This window comes from Rhinoderma darwinii, chromosome 9 (genome assembly GCF_050947455.1).
Source record: "Rhinoderma darwinii isolate aRhiDar2 chromosome 9, aRhiDar2.hap1, whole genome shotgun sequence".
NCBI classification, from domain to species: Eukaryota; Metazoa; Chordata; class Amphibia; order Anura; family Rhinodermatidae; genus Rhinoderma; species Rhinoderma darwinii.
Window position 1 is genome coordinate 41,554,970 of NC_134695.1, and position 27,356 is coordinate 41,582,325.

Below are 27,356 nucleotides of genomic sequence, written 5' to 3' on the forward strand. Positions count from 1 at the left end.
CAGGGTCATGAAAAGTGGAGTTGAGACTTTTTTGTCATGGCAACCCAAATACAGTCGAATACACTGAAAACACCTGGTAGTAACAATCTTCATGTTTTTGTTACCAAAACATGGGGCCTCATGGCAACGCTTGTATGTTCTAAAAATTAACTGCTGTGCTGCCAGATGCCATGACTATTGAGAGTTCCTGGGCCGTCAGCTACGGGGCATGGCACCAGACATCAGTCCTTTTTGAGGTTTTTTTTGTATTTTTGTTTATCACTAGATACTTTGAGTAAATACAAAAATGCAATGATGTAACAAAAAAGATATATTTTATTGCAGAAAAGGATTTGTTCGTACACATATATATATATTTATATAGACAGAAAGACATTTTAATACATTAACCATTTACTTTCAGAAGGGGGTAATAATATACAACCAAATATTGCGCTCTCTGCAGTGTGAAAAGAGGGTTAGATTCATTAGTGTGAACGGTTATGAAATAAGTTAAGTCTTAGCAACACCAGATGACACGAGCTGCCTGTAACAATTGTATTGACCATTGACATTGCCTTCTAAATAAATAATTATTTTATCATTAATCTAGTAACGATTAAAAATTAGATATAATGGAAACATTTGCTTGTACTGTTACTACCACCAATATAACTGTATGTGTTGTGAACAATACATTAAATTGAGGTTTCAATATCATTTTTAAAAAACATTTTGGGATTATATAGTTATTGTTACATTTTTGGTTTAGCATTTTTATATATTTTTTTTTTTATTCCTTGCCAGTAGGAGTCACTGTTACAGGATGAACCTCTGACTAACAGTGACAGGTTCTAATAGCCAAGCACTAAATCTAGCCCAAACTATGTAAGTTCTGCTTAAAGCTATATATCAATTGATGGGATGGAGGACAGGATTTCACCTGTTGACCCACAGCCCGATGATGTCACTACCAGGGGACAACATGATGTCAGTTTTGACCCCACACCAGCTACAGCATGACTAATAGGCTCAAATGCTTATCATCTGCTTTCGTATACACTCATTGGGGAAGATTGACTAAGGCTGTCTAAGATTTAGACGGCATAAACTTAGACCAGGGAGTCAGAGGATACGCCAAATTTATCACAGTGGAGCACACTGTATGGTAAATTTGGCGTATCTTACTAGACACTTTTCTCTTCCTTATACCACCTCTTGTTTGGCTTAGTTTACATTAAGTTAGTTGCGCCAAATTTTGGCGCACGTGGGTGCATTTTAAGCCAGGCCCCTTCCCGGCAAGCCCCACCCCTTTTCCTAGACACTTTTAAAAAGTGAGTCACAAACATCTGCAATAGAAGTTGGTAATTTGGATAGACATTGAGATACAGTAGTAAATATCCTAATGTTTTCTAAGGCATTACTGACATTGCATGTGCTGGACTTTATACATTACATTGTAGAGTATGGGGAACTCTTATATCATGAGGCAAATTTATAGGCACCATTAGGCGACAGAATTTTACATACTGGACAACGTAATATAAATATAAGTGGAATTATTATACACATAGATACACTGCATTGGTCATGGTTGTTTTATGAATTTTGTTATGCTCTATGTTTGGAACCAGTTTCTCTCTCTCTCGCCTCGGTGATGGCATACTAATCTCCTCTTTGTGCCAAAAATGATTTAACAGCTGTGCAACGGCTCAATTGTTTTACATATTTGGCCAATATTTGTATTGCCAAAAAATTTGCAATTGAGGGACAGGAAGATGATCTCAAATGGACTTTTTGCAGAAATTATGTCATCTCGCTACTTACTATTCCAGGAGACATCTAATCTTTTTACTAAGCCTTTATATTTGTTTGTTATAGTGGTAAATTGGTACATATGAGTACGAGGAACATATAGGATAAACAACAAGAACTTAACACATATTTAAGACATCCATCATTTGAATTGTTGACATTTTTTACATTTACGCTTAATCGCATGAATTCTTCCGTTTGTGTAGAAGGATGGGAAGACAGATTTTGAGATTAAAAACAGTGTAACAGTGTGGAATACATACAAAAAAATCCCTGATACCTCTATACTTCATCCATTCAACATATATTATTGATTTATTGCTCCTTGTTAAGTGTACCTTATAACATGTCTTGTTATATGCCAAAATACTACTGTTCCCATGGCCAATGGAGTAAATGGATTTTATGCTGAATAAATCATTTATATTTTACATGTGAAACATGTCACCTAAAGATTATGGTAGCAAGAGATGTAGTTGAACCTCCGGGGCCTGGCAAAAAAAGTTATACCTGTTCCCATCAAAGACATTTCATGTCATCATAACATGAAAACATAACATCACACTAAATCTGCACATACTCCATCATTGTACAATTTACATGATACAGTATGGTATTTCTTTTTGTGTCCACACTGGCTACCATCTACCATCTACTAATGTTGGGCCTGCTTGAAGAGGTTGTCTCATTAAGACAACCTATTTTAAGACTAAAGCCAGCTGGAGATTAGCTGATCGCTATGGGTCTGGCTTTAGAAACCCTCCGGCACTTGGCTGTTATCACCGAGGGAAGCTTCGGCCAACCACACATTTCCCCATGTTTAGTGTAGTATTCACGTAGTATGAATAGCTGTCTATGTAATACATAGATGCGTCAGGTCTGCCAGGGCAAATAAGGGAAAACTTGCTAATAGGGGGTCCTGAGTGGGGGCTGACATCCTAATATGGCATTTGGAAAGGGGTTGTCTAGATGAGACAGCGCTTTTAATGGATTACAATATATTAATAATCCTTGTTGTCATGTTTGATGGCAAGATTTTTACTATAAATCTTTTACAGTAAGGGAAAAACATCTAAACAATCATGACAACAGTAAGAAGGAGCTCCAACATAAACAGCAGCATCGATTAGACCATATGCACCATTCATAATCTCACATTCCAGGTCAATATACTGTAACTAGGATTCTTTCGACAAAACTTTGAAGGCCATGCGAGGCTTTCTCATAGACCTGGTTGGTAACATTTAACATTCAATATAGAAGGACATTTTAAAGGCACTGTGAACCAGAACTAAGTTATTACAGCGGGTTTGATGGTGCTTGAAATAATAGAGAGTTACTTTTTTTTTTTTTACAGCAGCTTGTAAGGTGTATAGGTTAATGTCTAAATAGAGTACACAGATTAGGAGATACATGCACAGTAACCATCATCAGGACATGCTCGCCAACAAAATGTAGCTGAGAATTGCATTTTGCCAGAGTTATTTTTGTATGAAGGCGATAATAATATTATACTGCAGTAATCATCCACTTTTTTTTTTTTTTTATTTTTTTTTTTAATCTTCATGTCTACCAGAATGGACTACCTTACTTCACTGGGAACACAGAAGGTAATAATGTCTGCAGGAGCTAATGAAGGTTAGGTTGTACCCTCTTATGAGGTTTATTTCTTCACTTTAGCATCGTAGGTGCCTGCATGTTTATACGAGCCCACGTAGCCAGTGTTTTCTACAATGGTTTCGCGACCACTTTTCCCTTTCCCCTTCCCACTGTCATCAAAGCGTTCCTTGTGGGATCCGGTGTACTTGGATGTATCTGTTAAACGCTCCACTGCTCCTGTCGCTGCAGCTTTCTGTAAGATGGAAAGATGGTACATGATTTGCTGCTGTACAACATTTATATATACAAAAATGCAGAAAACATTAAGTAACTGGCAAAGTATCTTATATGGAGACTCATTAGTTTATATCCCATGTGCAATATTTAGAAGTAATGCATTTTGGATTATTCTTCTTTCCAGATTACAGTTTGTACAACTATGGACTTCTGTTTGTATTGTAAAGCCGAAGGTACAAAATAAAACCAGCGTGCACTTCATTGTAATGTTTATAAAATGGTACAGGACATTTGTAAAGATTTGGCAGACTCCTACCTTAAAGGGTTCCTATTGTATCATAGTGACATGTCAGAAGTTTAAATTGATGGCCGGTCCGAGTGCCAAGACACCCACCAACTGATTCGACAAAGGGCAGAATCATTCAGCTGAGCACTGTGCCCCTAAACCTGTGATCCACTTTAATCGAGCAAGGCAGGGTATAGGCTTATAAAAGTCCATGAGTCCGTACACCGCTAACTTTGCCTCTTCAAGTATCAATCGAATAAGCACAGTGCTCAGCTGAGCGTTAATGCCCCTTTGTTCCAGTGAACAATAATGGTCTTGGCACCCGGATACCCTCCGAACAAAGCTTTTGACATGTCACTATGACTTCTCAGAAGTTTTAGTTTAAACACATATGCCGTCGCCCACTTACACCCAACGCGTTTCGCCACCAGGCTTCGTCATCCTTTCCCCCCTGACGAAGCCTGGTGGCGAAAAGCGTTGGGTGTAAGTGGGCTCCTGGCACATCGCTACTCTTTAACCCATTGTATATGTGCATGGTCTGTCAACTTTTCTTTCATTCTTTTTTTGGCTAGCTTGCCAGTTCTGTCTATCGATTCTGATGGTCTATTTCACAGTTGTTTATTTTTGTTATGTGACTTACCATGGCTGTTTATTTACAATGTACTTCTGTATGGTATAGATGTTATGGCCAGTAGCCCACTCAGTACTTTCTTTACTGTGAGGACTTATATTTGAATCCATTTTTGATGCTATTATCTGTATTTTGTATTTTTATCATGTCTCAATAAAAACTATTTTATTTTGAAAATGTTTGGGTCATTTAACACAGATTGTCTGCATATGTGTTTAAACTATGACTTTGGTATTTGATCAAATTATTCTATTGAGGCACTTTTTTGGTGTTATCTCAGAAGTTTTGTAAAAGGATATCGACACTATGGCTATAGACGTAATGTTTTTGTAACAAATTATATAGTAGTTGCACAGTTCAAAATGTCCATTAACGTGGACAACCCCTTCTCAGATCTTGCCAAGAAAAGCTGCTTGCAGTCACTCATTTTACCTGCAGCAGACAACGTAGTGTTCCATGGCACCAATTGAAATTAATGAGTGGCCATGCAATAAATAAAAATAAATCCCAGTGTGCTCAGTTGGGAGTAATCGTCATAGTAAAAAATCAACATATATTATATATATATATATATATATATATATATATATAAATTATAGTAATATAACATGATGTTAAATAATAATATCACAAATAATATCTAAAAATAAGAATAATAGTTTATTAGTGAATTTACCACAATACAGTAAATGTTATAGTGGTTTCAATTTAAACATGGATGCAATCATCATCCATCTATGAATACATTGGGGGTTAAAAAAAAAAAATTGTATGATCCCAAAATTCTATTTTGCAGGGTGGTGCTGGTTTTAGCTTAGGTGCCGTTGAATTTTTTTTCTATTATTGACAAAAAAAGTGCACAAAGTACACAACATTTCCACTAGATGTGTCCGGCTTGGGCAAAAGAGGACTGGCCAGATACAACGGATATACGTTGTATGGTCACTTACCGTGACTCCAGCGCTTACAGGTTCTCTTCCAGACACAAGTTTGTAGATAGAGTCATACGCTTCTTCATTACTCTTTCCTTTAAACCTTTTTGCTGATAATTCCTCTAGTGCCTTCTTAAATTCTTCATAGTTGATAACCCTTGCTGACTTTGCTCTGAAAAACAAAAAATTTAGTTTTCTTGTAAAAACAAAATTCTACGACTTCTACATTGTTGTGTTTGTATCTGCTGCCAGTTGAGGACTTATTTTTCTGCTATGTCTTTCCTTAGACCTTTTTAATAGTATAACAGTATATACCGGGACACATTTATGAATAGGGTCATAAAAATGAAACTTTACAAAGACTAATGAGACACTTTTTGTCGCAAATAGTGCTACATTTATCATTGTGGAACACGCTATATAACATATTTAGCTTAACTCACGACATACTAGACACGTTTGCCAGTATTGGCATAACTATCGCAAGTTGTTTAGCCAAATTTATTAAACATGTTGCACATTGAGAACAAAACTTTTATACTAATATAGACATAAGTATATAAGGATTTCACGTACTTTACTTTAGAGAAGACAATGTCAACATCTGTTCCGGTCACATTTTTTCCATCAATGACTTTGCATTCTTTACAAAGCTTGGCCCAGTTTTTGCCAGTCATTTCTTGACCTGTTGCCTTTGTATCCCCATAGATAGCAAACTTTTTGAAACTTTCTTCTAGAGAAGCAAGGTCAGCGTTTTCAGCCATGGTCTTCCTGTAAAACAAGCAAAAAAAGCATGACATTACACACTTGATGAACCATTACTAGAATTTCATATTAATTAAACACCAGGTTAAGTACTTCTGAGGCCTAGATAATGACAACTTTAGGTTTCTGGTTAATCCTATTTACCTAATTCCACTGAAAATGTTTCTGAACATGCAGCTGGTATGGTGCATAAGAAGAAGGGGACCCCAGGTCAGGTTTACCCTATTCACATTGAAGATGTGACCCTGCATAGGGATGGTCATGTCACAAACACAGCATTGTTGGCAAACAAGGGAAGTGGAACTTGCCTTCTACAAGTAATGGGAAGGGACAGTATGGTGGTACAATCTAGTACTGTGAGGGGCCTCAGACTTCATATGCCATTGTTAAATAAAATATATAAAAAAAAACTACGCAATTTTAAACTGAAATAGTAATAATTATTATAATACAACCCCCCCCCCCCCCACACACACACACTTACACTACTTTAGTTAGTTAATTGCACCATGGTACTTTATTTTAGTTAAATGGGTTCTCTAGTTCAGAAAACCCATTTTTATATAGCCGATAAGAAAATTCGGGTCCCCTGTTCAGGATCCTCATCCCCTGGCCAGAGTGGAGAGCAGTTACCAAGACCGTCTGTTGCTCTGGAGGATCTGTCCTCTTACACTTTACACACACAATTTATTGATATGAATGGGCACTCTGTAATGCTTAATTTCACCTGTGGTGGTGCTGCAGGGAAAATGAAAACTTTCTGCCAGGTTAGCCCACGGATTATAGCTGATCACAAGCGTTTATAGTAAAGGGACCCTTCTAACAAGTAGGGATTGTTAAAAGCGCATAAGCCCTTTAATAAGCTTAACACTTAATACTTTAACAAGCATGCAGTAAAACTGACAATGAACCATTACCACTGTACATGAATTACAAAATAAATTACATGATTTAGTAATAGCTTTTAATACGAGGCCTTTTCTTTTCATGCTCTTTTGTAGCATATGTCTGTTGCATGCATCATTTGCCCTCTTGATGTCCTTTGTCTTATTGACATCAGCAGATCTGAACAGAGTCCAACACATTGTGGTGTCATACAGAATAAGGAAGAATTTTTATTTTCTGCATGAGGAGAAGGTTTTTGTTTTGCAGTGTATTTGGTAGCAACAAGTAGTTGCTATTTGGCATCCAACATAAAGTTTACAGCTTTGTATTTGTACCTACACCTTGTTGCTATGTAGCTTCTCTGTATATTAATTTATACTGGGAAAGGTTCCTGCTATGTGCTAATACTGTAATTCATGTTTTCTTTGCAGGCTTTACTCTCACAGTGTGGGAATTGGACTTCTGGCTTGGAAATATAAGTGAAACTGAATTAGTGGGAGATGGAAAATTTCCAATGGGAAAATTATTCTTTGAAATTAAAGGGGTTGTCCCAAGATTAAAGTTATCTCCTAACCATAGGATAGGTGATAACATGCTGATCGGTGGGGGTCTGATCACTGGGACCCCCACCGATTACGAGAACAGGATCCTCCGAATGAATAGAGCAGCAGGTCGGGCCTGCTCACAGCTACTCTATTCATTCTCTATGGCACCTCCGGCGATAGAGTGCTGTACTCGGCTATCTCCAGCAGTCCCATAGACAGTGAATGGAGCGGCAGTGCACATGCGCGACATGTCGCTCCATTCATTCAGAGGATACCGTTCTTGCGATGGGTGGGGGTCCCAGCAGTCGGACCCCCACCGATCAACATGTTATTCTATATCCTATTGCTAGGAGATAACTTTTAATCTTGGGACAACCCCTTTAAAAAAGTGTTTTCTCATTGCCAGGTTTAAAGACTCCTTCGCAACCATTCCTACTGCTCCAATGCACCTAAATAAATAAAGAAATTACTTTGCAAATAGTCTTCATAAAACATTTTCTATTGTTTTGCGTTTACAGTTCCTATGCAGAGCTATGTGTCTCAATGGTAACAGACTACAACTAGATGGTGGATAGTTTAACTGCAGAATTAGACTACACAGAGATGTACATGGTCTTTAAATCAGTGCATCTATAGGATTCCCTAATAAAACTAAACTACAGGGTGCTGTTTCATCCACTATACCCTTAAAATGCCAAATAGAAGCAATACAAGGGAGTGGCAGAGTAACAGTCACACCAGGACCCTGGTGCCCAAGGAGACCCAAAAGCCCATCTGGAAAATAAGACGATACCAGTAATAGAAATGGCACATGGTAGGGAGGTAGCCCTGTTACAGATTTATTATTGGGGCCTAGGATCTCCAAGTTACGCCTGGATAATCCCTATAAATGAATATTCTGTCCTATGTGTAAGTCAAAATTTTCCAAAGGGCCTATGTGTCATGTCGCAAACTAGAAATACTTTATGTTGGACATTTATTGAGCATGTAAACTACATAGGTACTATCATTATTGTTCTATTCGTAGTATTATTGCTTCACAATTTCTTATGCTGAGCGACAAAAGTATAACATTTGTCTGCATTTTTTCTAACAATACCTTTGCATGTCTTTGTCAGTTTAAAAACGTTTCTCTCCAGGGATGCTCATATAGTCCATCAATGAGTAGCCTATAGTAGATTTATCACTAATAAATACATAGTTGTCTACGGTCTCTTGATCAGGGCTACTACGTGCAAAATTATTTTTACAGAACGCTTGTTCCCGATCATTGCTCTGTGTGAACACTTATCGTTGTCCTGTTTATCGGCTGATTGTATCGTTTATGCTGCAAGAAATATTATCGTTACTGGCAGCACATCTCCCTGTGTAAACAGGGAGCTGTGCTGCCGACATGATGGAAATGCATGGGGATGAGCGATCAGAGTAGCGACCACTCGTCCCTATACATAACTGATCATAGCTCCTTGTGAAAGAAGCAAACGAGCCCTGTTCAAGGACAGGCCGTGCAATAGGACCTTTAGCTATAGTGACATATAGGTGTCTGTAGGAATGGGCTGCCCGGATTTGTCACCAGTTTATAACTGCCGTATCTCCTACCTAATCTAATAGATGCTTTAATGTAGATAACTACTGTTTTGTTTTTAAAATGTTTATTTTTGACCAAGTTATGAACATTTTAAGATTTATGCAAATTTGGTCTTCATTCCCAACTGGGCGTTTCTTTACTTTTCACCAAGTGGGCATTGTAAAGAAAAGTGTATGATACTTGACCAATCAGCTTTATACACTTCTCTTTATACCAGCCCAGCTTGATCCACAGCAAAGTGATCTCGCGAGATCGTGCTGTGACGTCACTTCATCCGGCAAGTCCTTGACCGGAACGATGGAAGACTGAACAGACATCGCCTCCAGCCGCTGCAGAATCGGATAAACGTCTCGGCATGGCTGGAGGCGATGTCTGTTCACACTTCCGTCGCTCCGGTGAAGGACCTGCGGTAAAAAGTGACGTCACAGCGTGATCTCTCGAGATCACGCTGTGCTGTGGATCAAGCTGGGCTGGAATGAAGAGAAGTGTATGACGCTGATTGGTCAGCGTCATACACTTTACTTTACAATGCCCACTTGGTGAAAAGTAAAAAAACGCCCATTTCGGCATTAAGGCCAAATTTGCATAAATCTTAAAATGTTCATAACCTGGTCAAAAATAAAAGTAAAAAAAAAAACCCACAAAAAACAGTAGTTATCTACATTAAAGCGCCTATTAGATTAGGTAGGAGATAGGGCAGTTCTGAACTGGTGACAGAGTCTCTTTAAAGGTAATGTACTAATGCATGTAATGCTTAGCGCTCACTTCTCTATGGGTCCTTTTACACAGACAGATTTCCTGTCGAGCAACGAGCGCCGATCGATGAGTTCAGCTTGTCAATCGGCACTTATTTGCTCCATTTACATAGAGCAATTGATCGCAAGTATCGGGTACACGATAGTTCGTCCTTATACATTTTGTACATTTTCAGCAGCACATCCCCTGTTTACACGGGGAGATGCACAATTGTCAAGTGACTAGGTCTGTAATAGAGGCGGTGGCACCCCATTTTAAAGTAAGATACATTTTTAGGACAACTGGTTTGAAAAATGTTAATTTTAGAAGAATTACTTAGTAGCTCTTATGAATTATCTCTTGAAAAATAAGTATTTGCCCCTTTAGTTACTATACTGTTATTCCATCTATGAGTGTACACACTAAACTGGCATTATGACTGCTGTACAAGCCAAAGCAAAATACTATTTACTTAATGCCTTCTAAACTGGCAAGCAGTTTTATCACTAGATATAAAGACTGAATGACTGTACAAATGAGACAATGTTTAGGATAGCAAATGATTTTGAAGTATCACTATCTGCTTGTATGTCAATCATTTTTTACACATATATTTTGGCAATGAGTTAATTTCGTACACAGACAAACTCAACCCATAACCTGTTTATAGTCACAATTCCATCTTCTGCAGTCTAAATTGGTTTAGTAAAATAAAGCCATATTTTGTAATGACACCCTACTTTGGGTAATGATTGGTGGAGTTTCACTTATTGTGCATGACTTATATATTAAAGGTAGCAGTACTGCTAGGAACAGTCCCTTATTTATTACCAAGGATGAAGCAATCTCCTTGGATAGGCGCCACAATACTTAATTCTTTGAAGGAGCTTAGTGACTGTGTGATCCTTCTTGGGCACTGCAGGGCAATTAATAAATGCCCTAATTTAAAGAGGACTTGTTCCCTGACAGGTCCTTTTTCAAGGGCATCTTTCAAATATCAATAATGACAGGTGTATTTTAAGTGCATTTACAGAGGACCTGTCACCAGGTCATAAAGGTTGAAGTAGTTAACTAACCTGAAAAGCGCTGTTTCACTGATTCCAGCGATGTTTTCCTTTTTTTCCCTGGACACCCCCATTCCAGAAATATGGCCCACTGTTGTGTTGGCCTCCTATATGCTAATTTGTTGTAGTTATCCAATGGGGTGGAGCTAGCTTTCCTGCCCCTGATGCTGACCAATAATTGCGAGGCAGCATTAGGGCAGTTTACGCCCTGTTGGATAACTACAGCAAAATGGCATAGAGGGAGCCAACACAACAGTGGGCCATATCTCTGGAACGGGGGGGGGGGGGGGGCCGTGGTTCATGAAAAAAGAAAATCAGCTCTGGAATCAGCGCTATCCAGGTCAATTGACCAGTTCAACTTATATGACCTAGTGACAGGTCCTCTTTAAAGGGGTGGTCACGCAAAGAGGTCAACCTGGCAGTTGTGTGATCGCTGCAGGTCTGGTTTCTCCAAACCTCGGCAATGAGCTGTTGTTGCTGAGGAAACTCACGTCTACCAATATATTTACCCTGAACCGTTCAAATAAACAGCTGCCCATGTAATGCATGGATGCACCGAGTCTGCCAGTGCAGCTTTCCGTTCTGGCTCATAGTTGGGGTCCAGAGTGGGGGACCGCCATCTATGATGTCCATATGCCCTAATACAGAGGTCCCCAACTTTTTCTGGCTCACAAGCCACTTTCAAATATGATTGGTGGTGTTGTGCCACACTGGGTATTAAAAGGTATACATTTTATTAAAGATACTACTGAGTCTGGTATTAACTGGCAATGATACGGTTTTGACCCTGGTGCCCAACTTTAGTAATATTATGACATCCCTGGTGTCACTAGGGCACAATAGTATTTAGAGCTGCCCCAAGCAGGGGGCCCGAGAGCCATGTGTGGATCCCAGGTCACTGGTTGGAATACACTGCTCTAATAGATGATAGCGGTTATCCTTGTGAGACAACCCCATTAAGTATAACAAGACCAGGAATAGGTAGGGCTGGCGGGGGATGTGCCCGAGTGCTATTGCCAGGGAGCATGAGAAAGCCACTCTGCTTTTGCGTTTATATAGGGCAGCAAATTTAATTAATAAACGCCAGAATGTCTTGAGAGAAATAAAAAGCAATTATTTTAGCAAATTGATGGACAGGATCATGTTTAAAGAGGCTCTGTCACCAGATTTTGGAACCCCTATCTGCTATTGCAGCAGATTGGCGCTGCAATGTAGATTACAGTTACGTTTTTATTTTTTAAAAACGAGCATTTTTGGTCAAGTTATGACCATTTTTGTATTTATGCAAATGAGGCTTGCAAAAGTCCAAGTGGGCGTGTATTATGTGCGTACATCGGGGCGTTTTTACTACTTTTACTAGCTGGGCGTTCTGACGAGAAGTATCATCCACTTCTCTTCAGAACGCCCAGCTTCTGACAGTGCAGACACAGCCGTGTTCTCGAGAGATCACGCTGTGTCGTCACTCACAGGTCCTGCATCGTGTCGGACGAGCGAGGACACATCGGCACCAGAGGCTACAGATGATTCTGCAGCAGCATCGGCATTTGCAGGTAAGTCGATGTAGCTACTTACCTGCAAACGCTGATGCTGCTGCAGAATCAAATGTAGCCTCTGGTGCCGATGTGTCCTCGCTCGTCCGACACGATGCAGGACCTGTGAGTGACGACACAGCGTGATCTCTCGAGAACACGGCTGTGTCTGCACTGCCAGAAGCTGGGCGTTCTGAAGAGAAGTGGATGATACTTCTCGTCAGAACGCCCAGCTAGTAAAAGTAGTAAAAACGCCCGATGTACGCACATAATACACGCCCACTTGGACTTTTGCAAGCCTCATTTGCATAAATACAAAAATGGTCATAACTTGGCCAAAAATGCTCGTTTTTTAAAAATAAAAATGTTACTGTAATCTACATTGCAGCGCCTATCTGCTGCAATAGCAGATAGGGGCTGCAAAATCTGGTGACAGAGCCTCTTTAAGCACAGCATACCAGAGGTCAAACTGGGCCTTAAGCACCTTCACTTCTATCGAGAGTAAAAGAACTTCAAATAAACACACTGGCATAAACAATTTTATGAGTCTGCATAGGAAAGATGTGTTCCACTGTCGCGTAGCTAATATAACAATGAAATCATTCAAATACAGATCAGATGGACTCTTGTGCGCAGTACTGAAAAGCAATTCACTATGTATTTGCGTCTTTGCACAGAATACACAAACATCACTACACATATTCATTCCAGAAATGGTAATTCTGTGATGTCATATGATATGTCCAAACTGTTTAATACAGTGTGGCAGAAAAATAAAGGACTTATTGACGATCATTATTGACCTGCATAGATTTATAGAAATATAACTTTCTGGTTAACCAATTTGAAAGCATAATAATTGTATGATTTGGGTATTGCGTTATCGCAGAAAAATACGTATTAGGCTTCATTACATACCATCTAAGTATCCATGACCTGCATTATAATTTCTCAAAAATTAGAGTAAATGATCTTCTGATATGTTATAGATACATGTGAGAAGATCAGGATGGTGGAGTCTGTAATCTCAGAACACCACTGTTTTCTACAACAAGGGGATTTAAGGGGTGGTTAAAGGGGTTGTCCACGCACGGACAACTGATGACCTATCCACAGGTCAGTATATGGTCGGTGAGGATCCGACACCCGGACCCTGCACCAATCAGCTGCTCCGGCTGTTTCTGAGATATTATGCAGGGTATGCAGTATTTCGAGCCGGAAGCAGATGGCTCCGGTCACGGAATAGCAGCCGAGCTGCAGTACTTCAGCTCTGCTCCTCTTCAAGTGAATAGGAGCAGAGTTGCGGTCCAGAAGAGGCTGGACGCAGCTGCAGGCTTGAGGGAAGCCGACATGACCGTCCTGGTAGGGAAAGGGTTAATGTTAAGAGGTGAGGGAAAGGTGAAGAAGCTGAAGGAGGGACGGGGAGGAGCTAGGGGGGACGGGGGGGCCGTTACTGCGCTTCCCGCTGTTTCTCGGCATTGAGCCGGAAGCAGCGGGAGGAGTAGTACACAAGAAGCAAAGCTCCCCGTTGCCCGGTTTTGTTAGTATGGCAGAGGCCCTGATTTTAGAGCGGCTGCGTGCCGCTGCTGTGCACCACGGTCCCGGATGGCTGGAGGAGACCGTGGCTGCATTAACGCGGATCCCGGACGCCGTTTCGCCACGTCGGGCACGGCGTTCGGGGTCTGTTGTAAGGGACAGGCTCCCCTCCCCCGGCCCCCCTACGAGCATGGCTATGGCGGCGGGGGGGGAGTCGGGAACAACCGCTCCTGCGCTGGGCAGGCAGAGAGCGGTAGCAGGGGTGACGGCGATGCAGGCTGTGTCGACCCGTCCCTCTCGGCGGTCCCGACCTCCAGAGCGCCTGAGTCCGGAGGTAGTCCCGCGGACACGGCGTCGCAGAGGGAGCCCGATCCCGGACGCTGCAGGCCAGGCAGCTGGGAGGACCGCCCCTTCCCAGGCCCTGCGTCCTGGCAGGAATCCCAGGCCGCGACGGGGTCCGGCGGTAAGCAGGGAGTCGCAGGCCGGGCTCCCTGTCACCCCTCCCCCATCAGATGGAAGATGTCAAGAGCAAGGTACGGCCGCCCCGCATGGTGATGTTCCGGCCAGGGGGCAGGCTTCGTCAGGATCGTCTAGACGGACGACTAGATCTGCAGCGACGTCGAGGCAACAGGTCCGGTCGGAAGTCTGGGTCCCGGCGGTCGGGCGGCAGGTTGCCGGCCCATCGGTCAGCGCGTCCTCATCCCCTTTCCGAAGAGGTCGTTGGGAGGGACAGTCGTCGGCGAGAGAAGAACTGGAGGAAGGTGAACTGGACGTCTATCGTCGAGGTCAGGATGGTCCGGCTGACGGGAACACAGCGCCTGTGCAGCCCGGTGAGTGTATAACTCCTTTATTGTCTTATCCAGCGATTTTTATGTCGGGTGTCGGCGGGGGGGCTGCTAGCATAGCATCGGGGGCCGGTAGTGGCGCGGGCGGACGCGACGGAGCGGGTTTGGCAGATTTAGTGGGTTGCTTACGGGAGCTGGTGGGGCGCCTGGATAGGGCCGCGGCGCCGGTAGTAACGGAAGTGTCCCCTGCGGTAGTTTGGGAAGGCCCCAGGGAAGTGGGATCGTTGCAGGCGCGTCCTGTGGTGGCGGTTAGAGAGGCGGTCGCGGTGTCGGTGCAGACTGAGGCACAGAAGGACGGCGATCGAGTGCGCATGGACGATCGTGCTCGGGGGGAGGTGTATGTTTGTTTTGAGGGTCCGTTGGGGGCGCATTTAAAGCAGGAGGTGCGTGATCGGATCTGGAAAGATGAATATGTTGAAATTTTTTCTCTTTTGCCGCTGGCTAAATTCAATTTGGATAAGAGCAAGCGGGATGAGAGTAAAAAGGACGAGGAGGAACGGCGGCGGTATAGGCTTATCCCGCAGACGTTCGTTAATTGGTCGCAGGCGTTCGCCATATTGGCTAGTGTGATAGGGGAAAAGGCGCCGGAAAATTGTTCGGCGTTATTTTGTTATTTTGATGCTATTGGGGAGGCTCATAGGGCGTATGGGGGTCAGGCGTGGCTGCGATATGATGAGCAATTCCGTCAGCGGAAGGCGGTTCGGCCGGCGATTCGGTGGGACCAGAAGGATATTGCTCTCTGGTTACGGGTTACGGTTCCGGTTAGGCAGCCCTTTCCCGGGAGCGGTGGCCAGGGAGGCCAGACTAGTCAGAGTGGACCAAGCGGCGGGGGAAAGGCGGGGTTTTGCTGGCAATTCAATGAAGGCCAGTGTAAGTTCGGGGCCACGTGCAAGTTCAAGCACGTGTGCTCCGAGTGTAATGGTGCATCACACGGGGCGGCAAAATGTCTGCGTAAAAAGAGGTCCGGGAACCAGCACGGGGCTGGTCAAGGGGGTGTCGCCGGTGAGGGTGGAAAGGATGGCCCCTTATCTAAATGAGTATCCGGATAGGGCGGCGGCTAAGTTGCTTTATGAAGGGTTTAGTGTTGGTTTTGTTATTCCTCCGCCTCCTTATGAGGTTCCGGTTACGCGGAGAAATTTAAAATCGGCTTACGTGCATGCGGAAGTCGTGTCGGAAAAGTTGTTAAAAGAAGTTTCGTTGGGGCGCATGTCGGGGCCATTTGTGGAGTCGCCGGTGAAAGATTTAGTTGTGTCCCCTTTGGGTATTGTCCCTAAACGCGAGCCCGGAAAGTTTCGTTTGATTCAACATTTATCGTATCCCAAAGGTTCGTCGGTAAACGACGGGATTGATCACGAGTTGTGTTCCGTAGTTTATACCTCATTCGATAAGGCGGTGGGGTTAGTGCGGGCTGCGGGTCCGGGGGCGCTGCTAGCAAAAACCGACATCGAGGCGGCGTTCAGGTTGTTGCCGGTGCATCCAGAAAGCCAACGGCTGTTGGGCTGTTTTTGGAATGGGGCCTTTTACGTGGATCGGTGCCTTCCGATGGGGTGTTCTCTTTCTTGTGCATACTTCGAGGCGTTTAGTAGCTTCGTGGAGTGGGTAACGAGGGGAGTATCCGGGGTCGATTCATTGATCCATTACTTAGATGATTTTTTGTGCGTTGGCCCGGGGGGTTCGCCGGTTTGCGGTAACTTGCTTCATGCCCTGCAGAAGGTGGCGAGGGATTTTGGGATCCCTTTGGCGCCGGAAAAAACGGAGGGCCCGGTAGCGACGATTTGTTTCTTGGGAATCGAAATTGACTCGGTGGCAATGGAGTGTCGGCTCCCGGCGGATAAGCTGGGTGCTTTGAGGCTGGAGGTGCGACGGGCTTGTAGAAGGAAGAAAATGTCGTTGAGGGAGCTTCAGTCGCTGCTGGGGAAGTTGAATTTCGCCTGCCGGATTATGCCGATGGGGAGGGTGTTTGGTAGAAGGTTGGCGGCGGCAACGGCGGGAGTGCGGGCGCCGCATCATTTTGTGAGGCTCAAGGAGGAGCACCGAGCTGATCTTCAGGTTTGGGATGACTTCTTGGGCCAGTACAATGGTCGCTCGCTATGGATGGCCCCAGCGCAGGATACGAGTGATCTGAATATTTTCACGGATGCGGCTGGGGCGGGTGGCTTTGGAGCTTACGGGGGAGGTCCGTGGTGCGCAGGTCAATGGCCGGCTAGCTGGGTGTCCAGTGGATTGACGCGGAATCTGGCCCTGCTCGAGCTGTTTCCCATCGTGGTGGCGGCTACCATTTGGGGGGACAGGCTCAGGGATAAGAAGGTCCGTTTTTACTGCGACAACATGGGTGTGGTGCTTGCCATTAATAACATCACGGCGTCCTCTCCTCCGGTAGTTCAATTGTTGCGACATTTAGTGTTGGTGTGTTTGTCGCTGAACGCGTGGGTGGTGGCGGTGCATGTCCCGGGTGTACGGAATTGTGTTGCTGATGCTCTTTCTCGCTCGCAGTGGGACCGGTTTCGGCAATTGGCTCCGGGAGCGGAACGTATTGGTTTGGCGTGTCCGGATCATCTATGGGATCTGGTATCGGTCCCGTAGAGCAGCTGTTACAAAGGTCTTTGGCGGGCACGACGTGGAGGGCTTATGCTGCTTGTTGGAGGCAGTGGGAGGAGTGGGTAAGAGAGTTGGGTGATGTCAATACGGATAGAGACAGGTTGGTGGCACTTTTGTATTGGTTAGGGGATGCCTGGGAGGCGGGGTTTTCAGTAGCGAAGGTGAACCGGTTTATATCCGCGGTGGCGTTTGGGCTTAAGTTGCGGGGCTTGCGGGATGTATCGAAGGAATTTCTGGTATCGCAGGCTTTGAAGGGGTTGCGCAGAGGTAGGGTGGAGGCGGACAGTAGAAGGCCGGTGTCGTTTGCTTTGCTGGGCTTGTTGGGTGGTTCATTGGCATCGGTATGTCGTTCTTCAGATGAAATGGATTTGTTTCGGTTGGCTTTCTCGTTGGCGTTCTTCGGAGCATTTAGAATAGGTGAGTTGGTGTCGCCAAGTACTAAACAGGCAGGGGGGCTGAGATCTGGGGAGGTGAGCCTTTTTGCAGATCGGTTGGAGGTATGGTTGCGTAGATCAAAAACTGACCAATTAGGGAAGGGAAAACTGATAGTTTTGTTCGCTCTCCCGGGGTCGGTCATGTGCCCAGTAGAGTGCATGCATGGTTTTACAAAAAACAGGGGGTCTCCAGATTTGCCTTTGTTATGTCATGTGGACGGGTCGTTCTTGTCCAGGTTTCAGTTTGGAGCTGTTTTTAAAAAATGTTTGACGGCGGTTGGGGTTGCAGCAGGCTCATATTCATCTCATTCCTTCCGGATTGGCGCAGCAACGGAAGCAGGGCGCTGGGGGTTGGATGATGAGGGGGTGAGGCGTATTGGTCGTTGGGAGTCTAAAAGGTTTAAGTCCTATGTCCGCCCCCATATGTTGTAATTTTGTTGTTTATGCTTGCAAATGTATATGGTGGTGCCTAACTGTGTTTTCCGTTTCAGATTCGCCTCCTTGTCTGGTGTGGTTGATGGGTCATTCGTACGTGCACTGGGGGGCTTTGAGGGCGGACGTCCGCCCGGATGGTCGCCAGTTGCGCATTCCGCGACAGGATGCGGTTGTGCATTGGCTGGGGTTTAGAGGTATGTCGTGGAACAGGGTGTTGGCGGAATTCCAGACATATGTGCGGCTTGATAGGGTTCCGGAGGTTTTAGTGTTGCACGTGGGTGGGAATGACTTAGGAGTCCGCCCTTTTCGTGAGTTGGTGCGGGATATCAAACATGATTTGTTGTGTTTGTGGGTATCTTATCCCAAGTTGGTGGTAGTGTGGTCGGACATAGTCCCAAGGAAGCATTGGCGGTTAGCTAGATCGGTGGAGAGAGTCAATAAGGCTCGGATAAAAGTTAACCGGGCGGTGTCCCGTTTTGTGGCAAAGAACGGGGGCATTTGCGTGAGGCATAGGGATTTGGAGTCAGGATTGGGGAATTTCTGGAGGAGTGACGGGGTTCATCTGACCGAGGTTGGCATTGATATTTGGAGCTTGGCTATAGCAGAAGGCATAGAAAGGGCGGTGGTGGTGTGGAGGAACTCACAGGCTTAAGGTGGTCAAGGCCTGTTTCGCGGTGGCGGGGGGAGTCCTTGAGGCCAGTCAGTACAAAATGGTGGGGGGGTCGCATCGGGGGTATGCGTCCCCCAAAAAAGGTACATGGTTGAAGACTTCATCGGGTGTTATCCCTTTGAAGTGGTCTTCTGGTAGAAGGTATGTCACTTGAAGGCTTCATCGGGTGTTATCCCTTTGAAGTGGACTTCTAGTGGTCGGTATATCACTTGAGGGCTTCAACGGGTGTTATCCCCTTGAAGTGGACTTCTAGTGGGTGGAGCCATCTGCAGAGGTGAACGGTGCTTCCGAGCTGGTTTACGGCTGGAGGTAATTAGTGGTTTGCAGATGGCTAATTCGGTGTGTTCTTGAAAGGAACATCTGAAGGGGCTTCAAGGACTTCCTCTGCTCGGGTTAATGTTAACGTTTAATGGTTATTTATGATTCTGACCCATGTTGGGTCATGTGAATTATTAGGAGGAATTCTCTGGTGGATTCCTAACTAGTTATCCGAATGTTTCGGATTTAAATTGTTTTTATAAAACTGTGAAATTAATAAACGGCTGCTGTGGCCATTTCACATCCAACCTCGGTGTCATGTGTCGTTACTAAATGGGGGTGGGGGATAGTATGGTTTAAGGTTAACACACGACTCTACCTAGGCAGGTCAAGAAGAGGCTGGACGCAGCTGCAGGCTTGAGGGAAGCCGACATGACCGTCCTGGTAGGGAAAGGGTTAATGTTAAGAGGTGAGGGAAAGGTGAAGAAGCTGAAGGAGGGACGGGGAGGAGCTAGGGGGGACGGGGGGGCCGTTACTGCGCTTCCCGCTGTTTCTCGGCATTGAGCCGGAAGCAGCGGGAGGAGTAGTACACAAGAAGCAAAGCTCCCACCCTCCCACCCTTGTTTTGTTACTCCTTAGGTCTTCTGTACGTCCGTATATGAGCGTTGTGTTTTATTTTGTGTGTTTATTTAACATGTTTTTCTTTTTTCCGGAGTAGGTTCTGTTGTCATGGCAGCTGGCGGGGGGAGTCCTTGAGGCCAGTCAGTACAAAATGGTGGGGGGGTCGCATCGGGGGTATGCGTCCCCCAAAAAAGGTACATGGTTGAAGACTTCATCGGGTGTTATCCCTTTGAAGTGGTCTTCTGGTAGAAGGTATGTCACTTGAAGGCTTCATCGGGTGTTATCCCTTTGAAGTGGACTTCTAGTGGTCGGTATATCACTTGAGGGCTTCAACGGGTGTTATCCCCTTGAAGTGGACTTCTAGTGGGTGGAGCCATCTGCAGAGGTGAACGGTGCTTCCGAGCTGGTTTACGGCTGGAGGTAATTAGTGGTTTGCAGATGGCTAATTCGGTGTGTTCTTGAAAGGAACATCTGAAGGGGCTTCAAGGACTTCCTCTGCTCGGGTTAATGTTAACGTTTAATGGTTATTTATGATTCTGACCCATGTTGGGTCATGTGAATTATTAGGAGGAATTCTCTGGTGGATTCCTAACTAGTTATCCGAATGTTTCGGATTTAAATTGTTTTTATAAAACTGTGAAATTAATAAACGGCTGCTGTGGCCATTTCACATCCAACCTCGGTGTCATGTGTCGTTACTAAATGGGGGTGGGGGATAGTATGGTTTAAGGTTAACACACGACTCTACCTAGGCAGGTCATGCAGCACGGCCGCTATGCAGTAGTCGGAGCCTGTGGATTATCCTGTGGATAAGTCATCAGCTGTCCGTGTGTGGACAACCTCTTTAAGCCCCTTTGGCACTGCTCAGAGACTTCTGTCATAGGTCCATTAAAATTAATAGCTATTTGCTTAGAATGACCACATATAATGCTTCTACTGTTGTGTTATACAGAATAGGGGACCTATGGACCCCCAAGAGTAGATGCCTGATTAAAGCAGCAATATCAGTACTCCAATAGCTATTCCATTGCTTATGTCTTCACTAGACATAGAAGTAATCTGTTTATTGGGGTTATTACTATTTCCAAGCAATGGAAATATAATCCATCCATTTCATACATTATTGCACTTATTTTAAATATACTGTCAGCAGATGCTTTATAGTAAAATGGCATAAGTCAAATACCTAGTATTTCTGCATGTAAATGATCAGAATTACTTTTACAAAAACAGCCTAAAATACAAAAAGATACAATATCCTTAGTGCAAAATCTATGTGTCTATAGTCATTCTGAAACCCGAAAGCTGAGTGGAGATGCTCTTCTTACTTCATGGATAGTTTGATTCTAAGGCCCCATGCACACGAACGTGCTTTTGCGGCCGCAATTCCCCCGAAAATCCACGGGAGAATTGTGGCCCCATTCATTCCTATGGGGCCATGCACACGACTGTCGTTTTCACGGTCCGTGCACGGCCCGGGATCCTGGACCGCAGAAAGAACGGCTTATTGAAAATAATTGACGCGGCCATGTGCATGGCCCACGATTTGCGGGCGGCTTGCAGCTGACAGTTCGCTGCCGGCCGACCCGAAAATCACGGCCGTGCACATGGATACGGTCGTGTGCATAAGGTTTTAGCTTCCTTCCACCCATTATTACGTAGCCTATAGTAATTTCCTTCAAAATCCTCCTCTGTAGCTTTCTACACACAAAATCTCGCTGTGGCATAGCAATTGAGACGGTATCTTCCACTAGGTTTCTCGGCCCAGAAGAACCAAATCTTGAAGTGGGTCCAACAGCAAGCTAAGAGTAGCCAAAGGCCTCATACATGCACACGGCATGGTACTCTGTTGGGTGCTCTATGCAGAATTTCATCAAGAGGAGAATAGCTCGGGCATGCGACAGAGCATGCCCCAATTTTTTGATGTTCCATATGAATTCGGAAGCATGCAGAATTACCTCTATAGGTGCCCTCTTAGTAATACGGTCGTGTGCATGAGGCCTTACTCAATATATTTTTTTGCTCGTCCTGTCTCTCCTGACTGTACAATCCTATTTTCTGCTCTATGAGGCAAGCTGCCTGCACAGTGCAAACACTTCCCTTACTAATATTCACAGTGACAAACAGCTGCAGCCAATGAACAAAGTATTTGATTCCCTTGTGGTATTTTAGTCCCCCTTATGATACACCGAAACACTTGTCATAAGTGTGAAAATGTTTTCATAGAAGTAAAGGATCAGTTACTACACGCTTGCATGACATGCAGATCAACTCTTCCCATAGAATAAATTTATATTGCATGTGGTCTGAGGGGATATTTTATTTTACATAAGCAATTACACAGAAATAGTATACAGCCATGCAGAGCTGAATTTGTCATTGCTTTCTTTAGGGGTGCAAAATTTGAGAATTATCATTACTTGCCCCTGCTGGGACACCCCGACTGGTGGAACCATAAAATAAAGATAAACACTTCACCCTTTTAGATCAATAGGCATGTGATACTTGGATCTGGATGATAGAGGAGGTCCTACTGGGGAAACAGCTTTTAGTACCTCAACATGCCCTAAGATACTTATGTTCAGGGTCAGACTGGCCAACCAAAATACCAGAAGATCCTTCGGTGGGCGCAGATTCTGACCCAATAATGGGAAAAAAGGTCTAGCAGAAGACAAACCCATTTGGAGCAGATTTGGAAGCCAAGCACTTGCCACTAGGATCAATTTCTTATGGGTGATTCATAAATAACCTATCAGACCTTATTGATAATATGTCCTATGTGTTCAATGATAACAGGTGGATGTGCACATATTCTGTAGAGATAGCGGGTGGGCCCCCAGAATCATTCTCTCTGATGGGCCCAAGGGACGCTAGTCCAACGCTGGTTATGTTGATATACCAGACAAAACCTTTGGTTTTTTCCAACCAGCTTTCCCTAGAACTCTGGGGCTTCTTGGAAACTTTTTAGGGGTTCCCCAAAACACAGTAGCAAGACCTGTCACTTTCACAGTAGCGATGGCACACGGATTTCAAGCTGCTCAAATATGCTTGACAAAGCAGTCAACATATCTCATCCTAAGTAAAGTGCTGGACAAGAAAAATAGGATGCTTTACATGTCCCTACACCAAGCTTCATAGATGTCGGAATAGAGGCAGGGAAAAAAATAGCAGGGGCTCCCCTTTGGTAATATGGTTGGGAATCACTGCTTTAGGCCCAATGCACATGACCGTAGATTTCGTCCGTAAATGCGGACCGTATATTTGCGGGAGGGTGTCCGGGCCGTAGAAAGCCTCCGCAAAAGATAGGACATGTCCTATCGTTTGCTTTTTACGGACCGTGCTCCCATACTTTATATGGGAGCATGGGCCGAAAATTCGGGTGGCTGTCCGCGGCCGCCAGTGGCAGGCCGTGCCCGTAATTACGGACCGTGATTACGGACACGGCCGTGTGCATGAGGCCTTAGGAAGTCAAGTAAGTTACTTGGTGTTCTATGTTAGACTCCTGATGACAAACTCAGATCTACATCTGTATACTTGTATATTTGAGACGTCACTAAGACGTCACTAAAGGATCTAAACCTTTTGCTTATGTACGCCAGCTCAGAGCAGTTGTAAATGTGTGCCATCCATCGATCTGTTTAGAGGAGACGCCATTGCATCTCATTTATTGACATAGATTAGGCAGTACTGTATCTAAGAGCAGCATTCAGACACCCATCATGTGCCTTTATGTTGACGCATGCCTTGTATTGTTTTAGGGGGGCTATGAGAATTGTATACTATGAGTATGAGCTTTTTCCACAAGGACAGCAGATGTATGTGATCACTCTCTCCTGGTATATGGTGACTGTATTATAGGACTTGTACTGGGTACTAGGACTGTGTATTGTATTACATTATATAACTGATGAATTATAGATCTATGGATATTTCTCACTGTAGACATCTAAGCAGTAAACCTAACATTCGGCTTCGCTGGTACATGTTTTAGCTGCAGATCCACCACCCTTCTCAGTCTCCCTGAGGGCCCTGCAGGCAGATCATGTCACTGCTATTTCTCATCCCACGGATCACCATGACAACCGTCTGTAATGGTGTAAGCAAAGCGTAACAGAGAAAGCAATGGGTGGGAGGCAGCGGGCCGCTTCTCACAGTGATTGGATCAAAATGGTGTAATTCACTGCGTGTTCTCATTAGGAGTCATTAATTCATTATTGTCCTAGGGGACAGCAAGTCCAAAGATTCAACATATCTAGTGCTGCTTTTTCAGAGTCCCCTATCAAGCATCGACAGGGTCTCTAGGGACAAGGACGGCGACAGCAGATGTTTTTGTATAAAATCGATACTCCCTTTGGACAACTGTATTTTAGTTGCTCGTATGAACCTCTTCTATGTTGCAGATCCTCCCAGTATTGCTTTGTTGTTTTATTCTATTGTGGTAATTTTTAGATTTTGCTAATTTGATTTTATGCAAATTTGTACAATGTTCAAAATGAAGAAATGTATCCAGAGTGCGGAGTAACATAATGGAAAGAATTGCTGTATAATATTTATGTATTACGGGCACAATGCAGGTCTAATATATTTACTACGTGTTTAGGCTTCCTTCACATCTGGGATGGGTCTCCGTGCATGGGTTCCTTCGGAGCTTTCCGTCAGGGGAACCAATGAACAGAATCCAAAACTAAAACAAACCGTAGCCGTTTGCATCACCATTGATTTCAACGGTGACGGATACGGTGCAAATGGTTTCCGTTTGTCACCGTTGTGCAAGGGTTTCGTCATTTTGACGGAATGAATAGCGCAGTCGATTACGATATTGATTACGTCAAAATTACAGAACCCTTAAACAACGATGACAAACGGAAACCATTTGCACCGGATCCATCACCATTGAAATCAATGGTGATGCAAACGGAAACCTATGGTTTCAGTTTGGATTCCGTTCATAGGTTCCCCTGACGGAAAGTGCAGACGGAACCCATGAACAGAGTCCCGATGCAGATGTGAACGAAGCCTTAGTGTTCATGTTTCTATTACATGTTTTGGGGGTCTATGTTATTTATTGATTATTTGGATATAGAACCTGCATATTGCAGTTTTGTATCCAGCTTGTAATCACTCTCATCATTCCCCACCACTAGGGTCCCTAATGTTGGGACCAATTTCCCAGGAAGGCAATTGAGATCTTAGTATATTTTGGAGTGTGCAAGGAAACCAGAATACCTATCCCCCTAAATTAAGCTTTATGGGCGGAAAGCCACACATTATAGAGATTTGCAAAGAATCTGCTATTTGGTACAACCCTACAGCTTTTAACAATTGCTTTTAGCATTTTTTTGCCTGTAGGAGCAGATACAATTTTCACTGCATCATATACTCTATTCCTTTTCGTCTCAAGGTCCTAGCACACTCATTTTCATTGCTTTGCGGTATTTGTGCCTTTGTATGGCAAGAAGTAATTCAAGAGTCTGCTTACATTTAAGAGTTTAGGTTAAGCAGAATTACGCAGTCCCTCTATTGGGATTTGAAGCCAGAGAACCTCTGATACATAGACCTAAGCCCATACTACATGCTTTCATACATGTACCAGTCATGATTACCTGGCTAACAAACCTCTGGAGGCACTCATATACATACTAGTGTAGTAGAGCTGAGTTTGTCATTTGGTTTAATGCATATTGATATTATAGTTTTACACAGGGCAGTTAAACCTTTAATTGTAACTTAGGGAGTCCTAAATAATTACATAACCAATTTGGCTCTGCTACATCTGTATGAAACATACACACTATTGCTGCAGAAAACTACCTTTCTAGTATAGTGTTGTTTGTTGCACTTCCTTACTATGATCCGCAACAGTAACACAATAAACAAAATAATAATATACAAATAAATACCACTCATAGCACATACACAGTATTTAAGGTTCATAAATATGTAATATTTTTTATATTTTCTTAAATCTGTTCATCGGTCTGTCCGTCCTTCCCCATCTCTAGATAGAGCACAACTGAGTTTGTCAATGGTATATATACACTATGCAGTTTAAAGTATAACGCGTATAATGAAATCACTAGACACATTTGCAGAACATAATGAGTGAAAACAAGTAGGTTTACCTGCAGTCCTATGTAAAACCATATCTAACATATTACATTAAAAATGACAAACTTGGCTCTGCAGCATAAAGATGAATCCATTGATACTCTAGTGACAGTACATAGTATCTAGTATCATGAAAAATTCCCAAAAACCATAAAACTCTTCCTTGTAAAATGATGAGAATTGTAACAAAAAAAATACCAGGAGCTTATGAACATCCATGTCAGTATTTTCCCAGCCTCCATGAACAGATGTAATGCACAGTAGCGCAGATAAAAATACTACACAGAGGGGAGAGACTGAGGCAGTGTTTATAACACTACATGCCTGGAGCAGCATGCATGACTATATTCAGCCGCAGGACAGCAGAATACATTGCAGCACTAAAACCAAGGAGGATTTCATGCCAGACTGGAAAAGGTTCATTGCATAAATGAAAGAAATGTATTCTTTTCATTCTATTCTTTATTTTTATTTTTACAATACACCTGCAGCCAAGGGTAAAGTAGCAGAAAGAGAGGAAAATGGATTGTATAATGTTTAGTGCAAAGCACTAAAAAAAAAAAAAGGAATATTGGGTTTTTATTATGGGAGGAAAGAGGTTGTGTTGAGTTATGTGCAGAGTGTCATAGCCAGAATCCTGTTCTTACCTCCTGATTCCCTCTGTTCTGCTATAGACGCCTCCTCTCCCCGCCTGGCCCTGTAGAATGAAATGCTGCTTTAAAGACTGTAGGGCTATTATCTTGTGTTTATTCCTGTATCCATAGAGACATCCTGTAAAACATCAAGGGAGTGTAACATAAATATAAGTGACCAAGGTCATTTGCAGGCGTAAGAGATGTACCCTCCTTGCTTGTAGCAGACAAGATTTAACTTGGTAGAGATCTCCAATGCAATCACTAGGGGTTCTGTTCTGTTCCAGAGGGGTGTGTCGTAGCAGAACAAAGACACACAATAAATCAGGGAGATTCATTCATTAGCTGGCTAGCCTTTTCAGAACCGGGCTACTAGAACTGGCTGGGTGCTATTGATTTTGCAGACGTTTAATGCCCTAATAACATTTAATCGAATCATTTTCTAGATTAATAATTGACACTGACAATTTTTACAGGGTGGGGTTTGCATGGCAGAGCCTTTGCACCTAATGTATATAAAATCAAATCAATTAAAATGGTCAATTATTATCTTTAGGACATTTTCAAGAATATATTAGGAAATTTAATTCCTAAATGTAATGTAATTTAAAGGCCTTTATGCCTAGTTA

At 43.6% G+C, this 27,356-nt stretch overlaps 1 protein-coding gene across 3 annotated transcripts; it reads right to left on the reverse strand.

The window, feature by feature from the left end:
• Nucleotides 1-297: 297 nt before the first annotated feature.
• On the reverse strand, nt 298-26,995 carry TPPP3 (tubulin polymerization promoting protein family member 3). 3 transcript variants are annotated; one of them, XM_075837538.1, is made up of 4 exons: nt 26,743-26,995; nt 6,056-6,250; nt 5,498-5,651; nt 298-3,646 (listed from the first exon to the last, which is right to left on the reverse strand). In XM_075837538.1, exons 2-4 carry the CDS (start codon nt 6,241-6,243, stop codon nt 3,458-3,460), a joined length of 531 nt encoding a protein of 176 aa, XP_075693653.1. In that variant the 5' UTR covers nt 6,244-6,250; nt 26,743-26,995; the 3' UTR covers nt 298-3,457. The 3 variants fall into 3 exon arrangements, with proteins under 3 accessions (XP_075693653.1, XP_075693651.1, XP_075693650.1); XM_075837536.1 differs by lacking the exon at nt 26,743-26,995 and adding an exon at nt 7,191-7,213; XM_075837535.1 differs by lacking the exon at nt 26,743-26,995 and adding an exon at nt 6,389-6,496.
• Between the last annotated feature and the right edge of the window lie 361 nt (nt 26,996-27,356).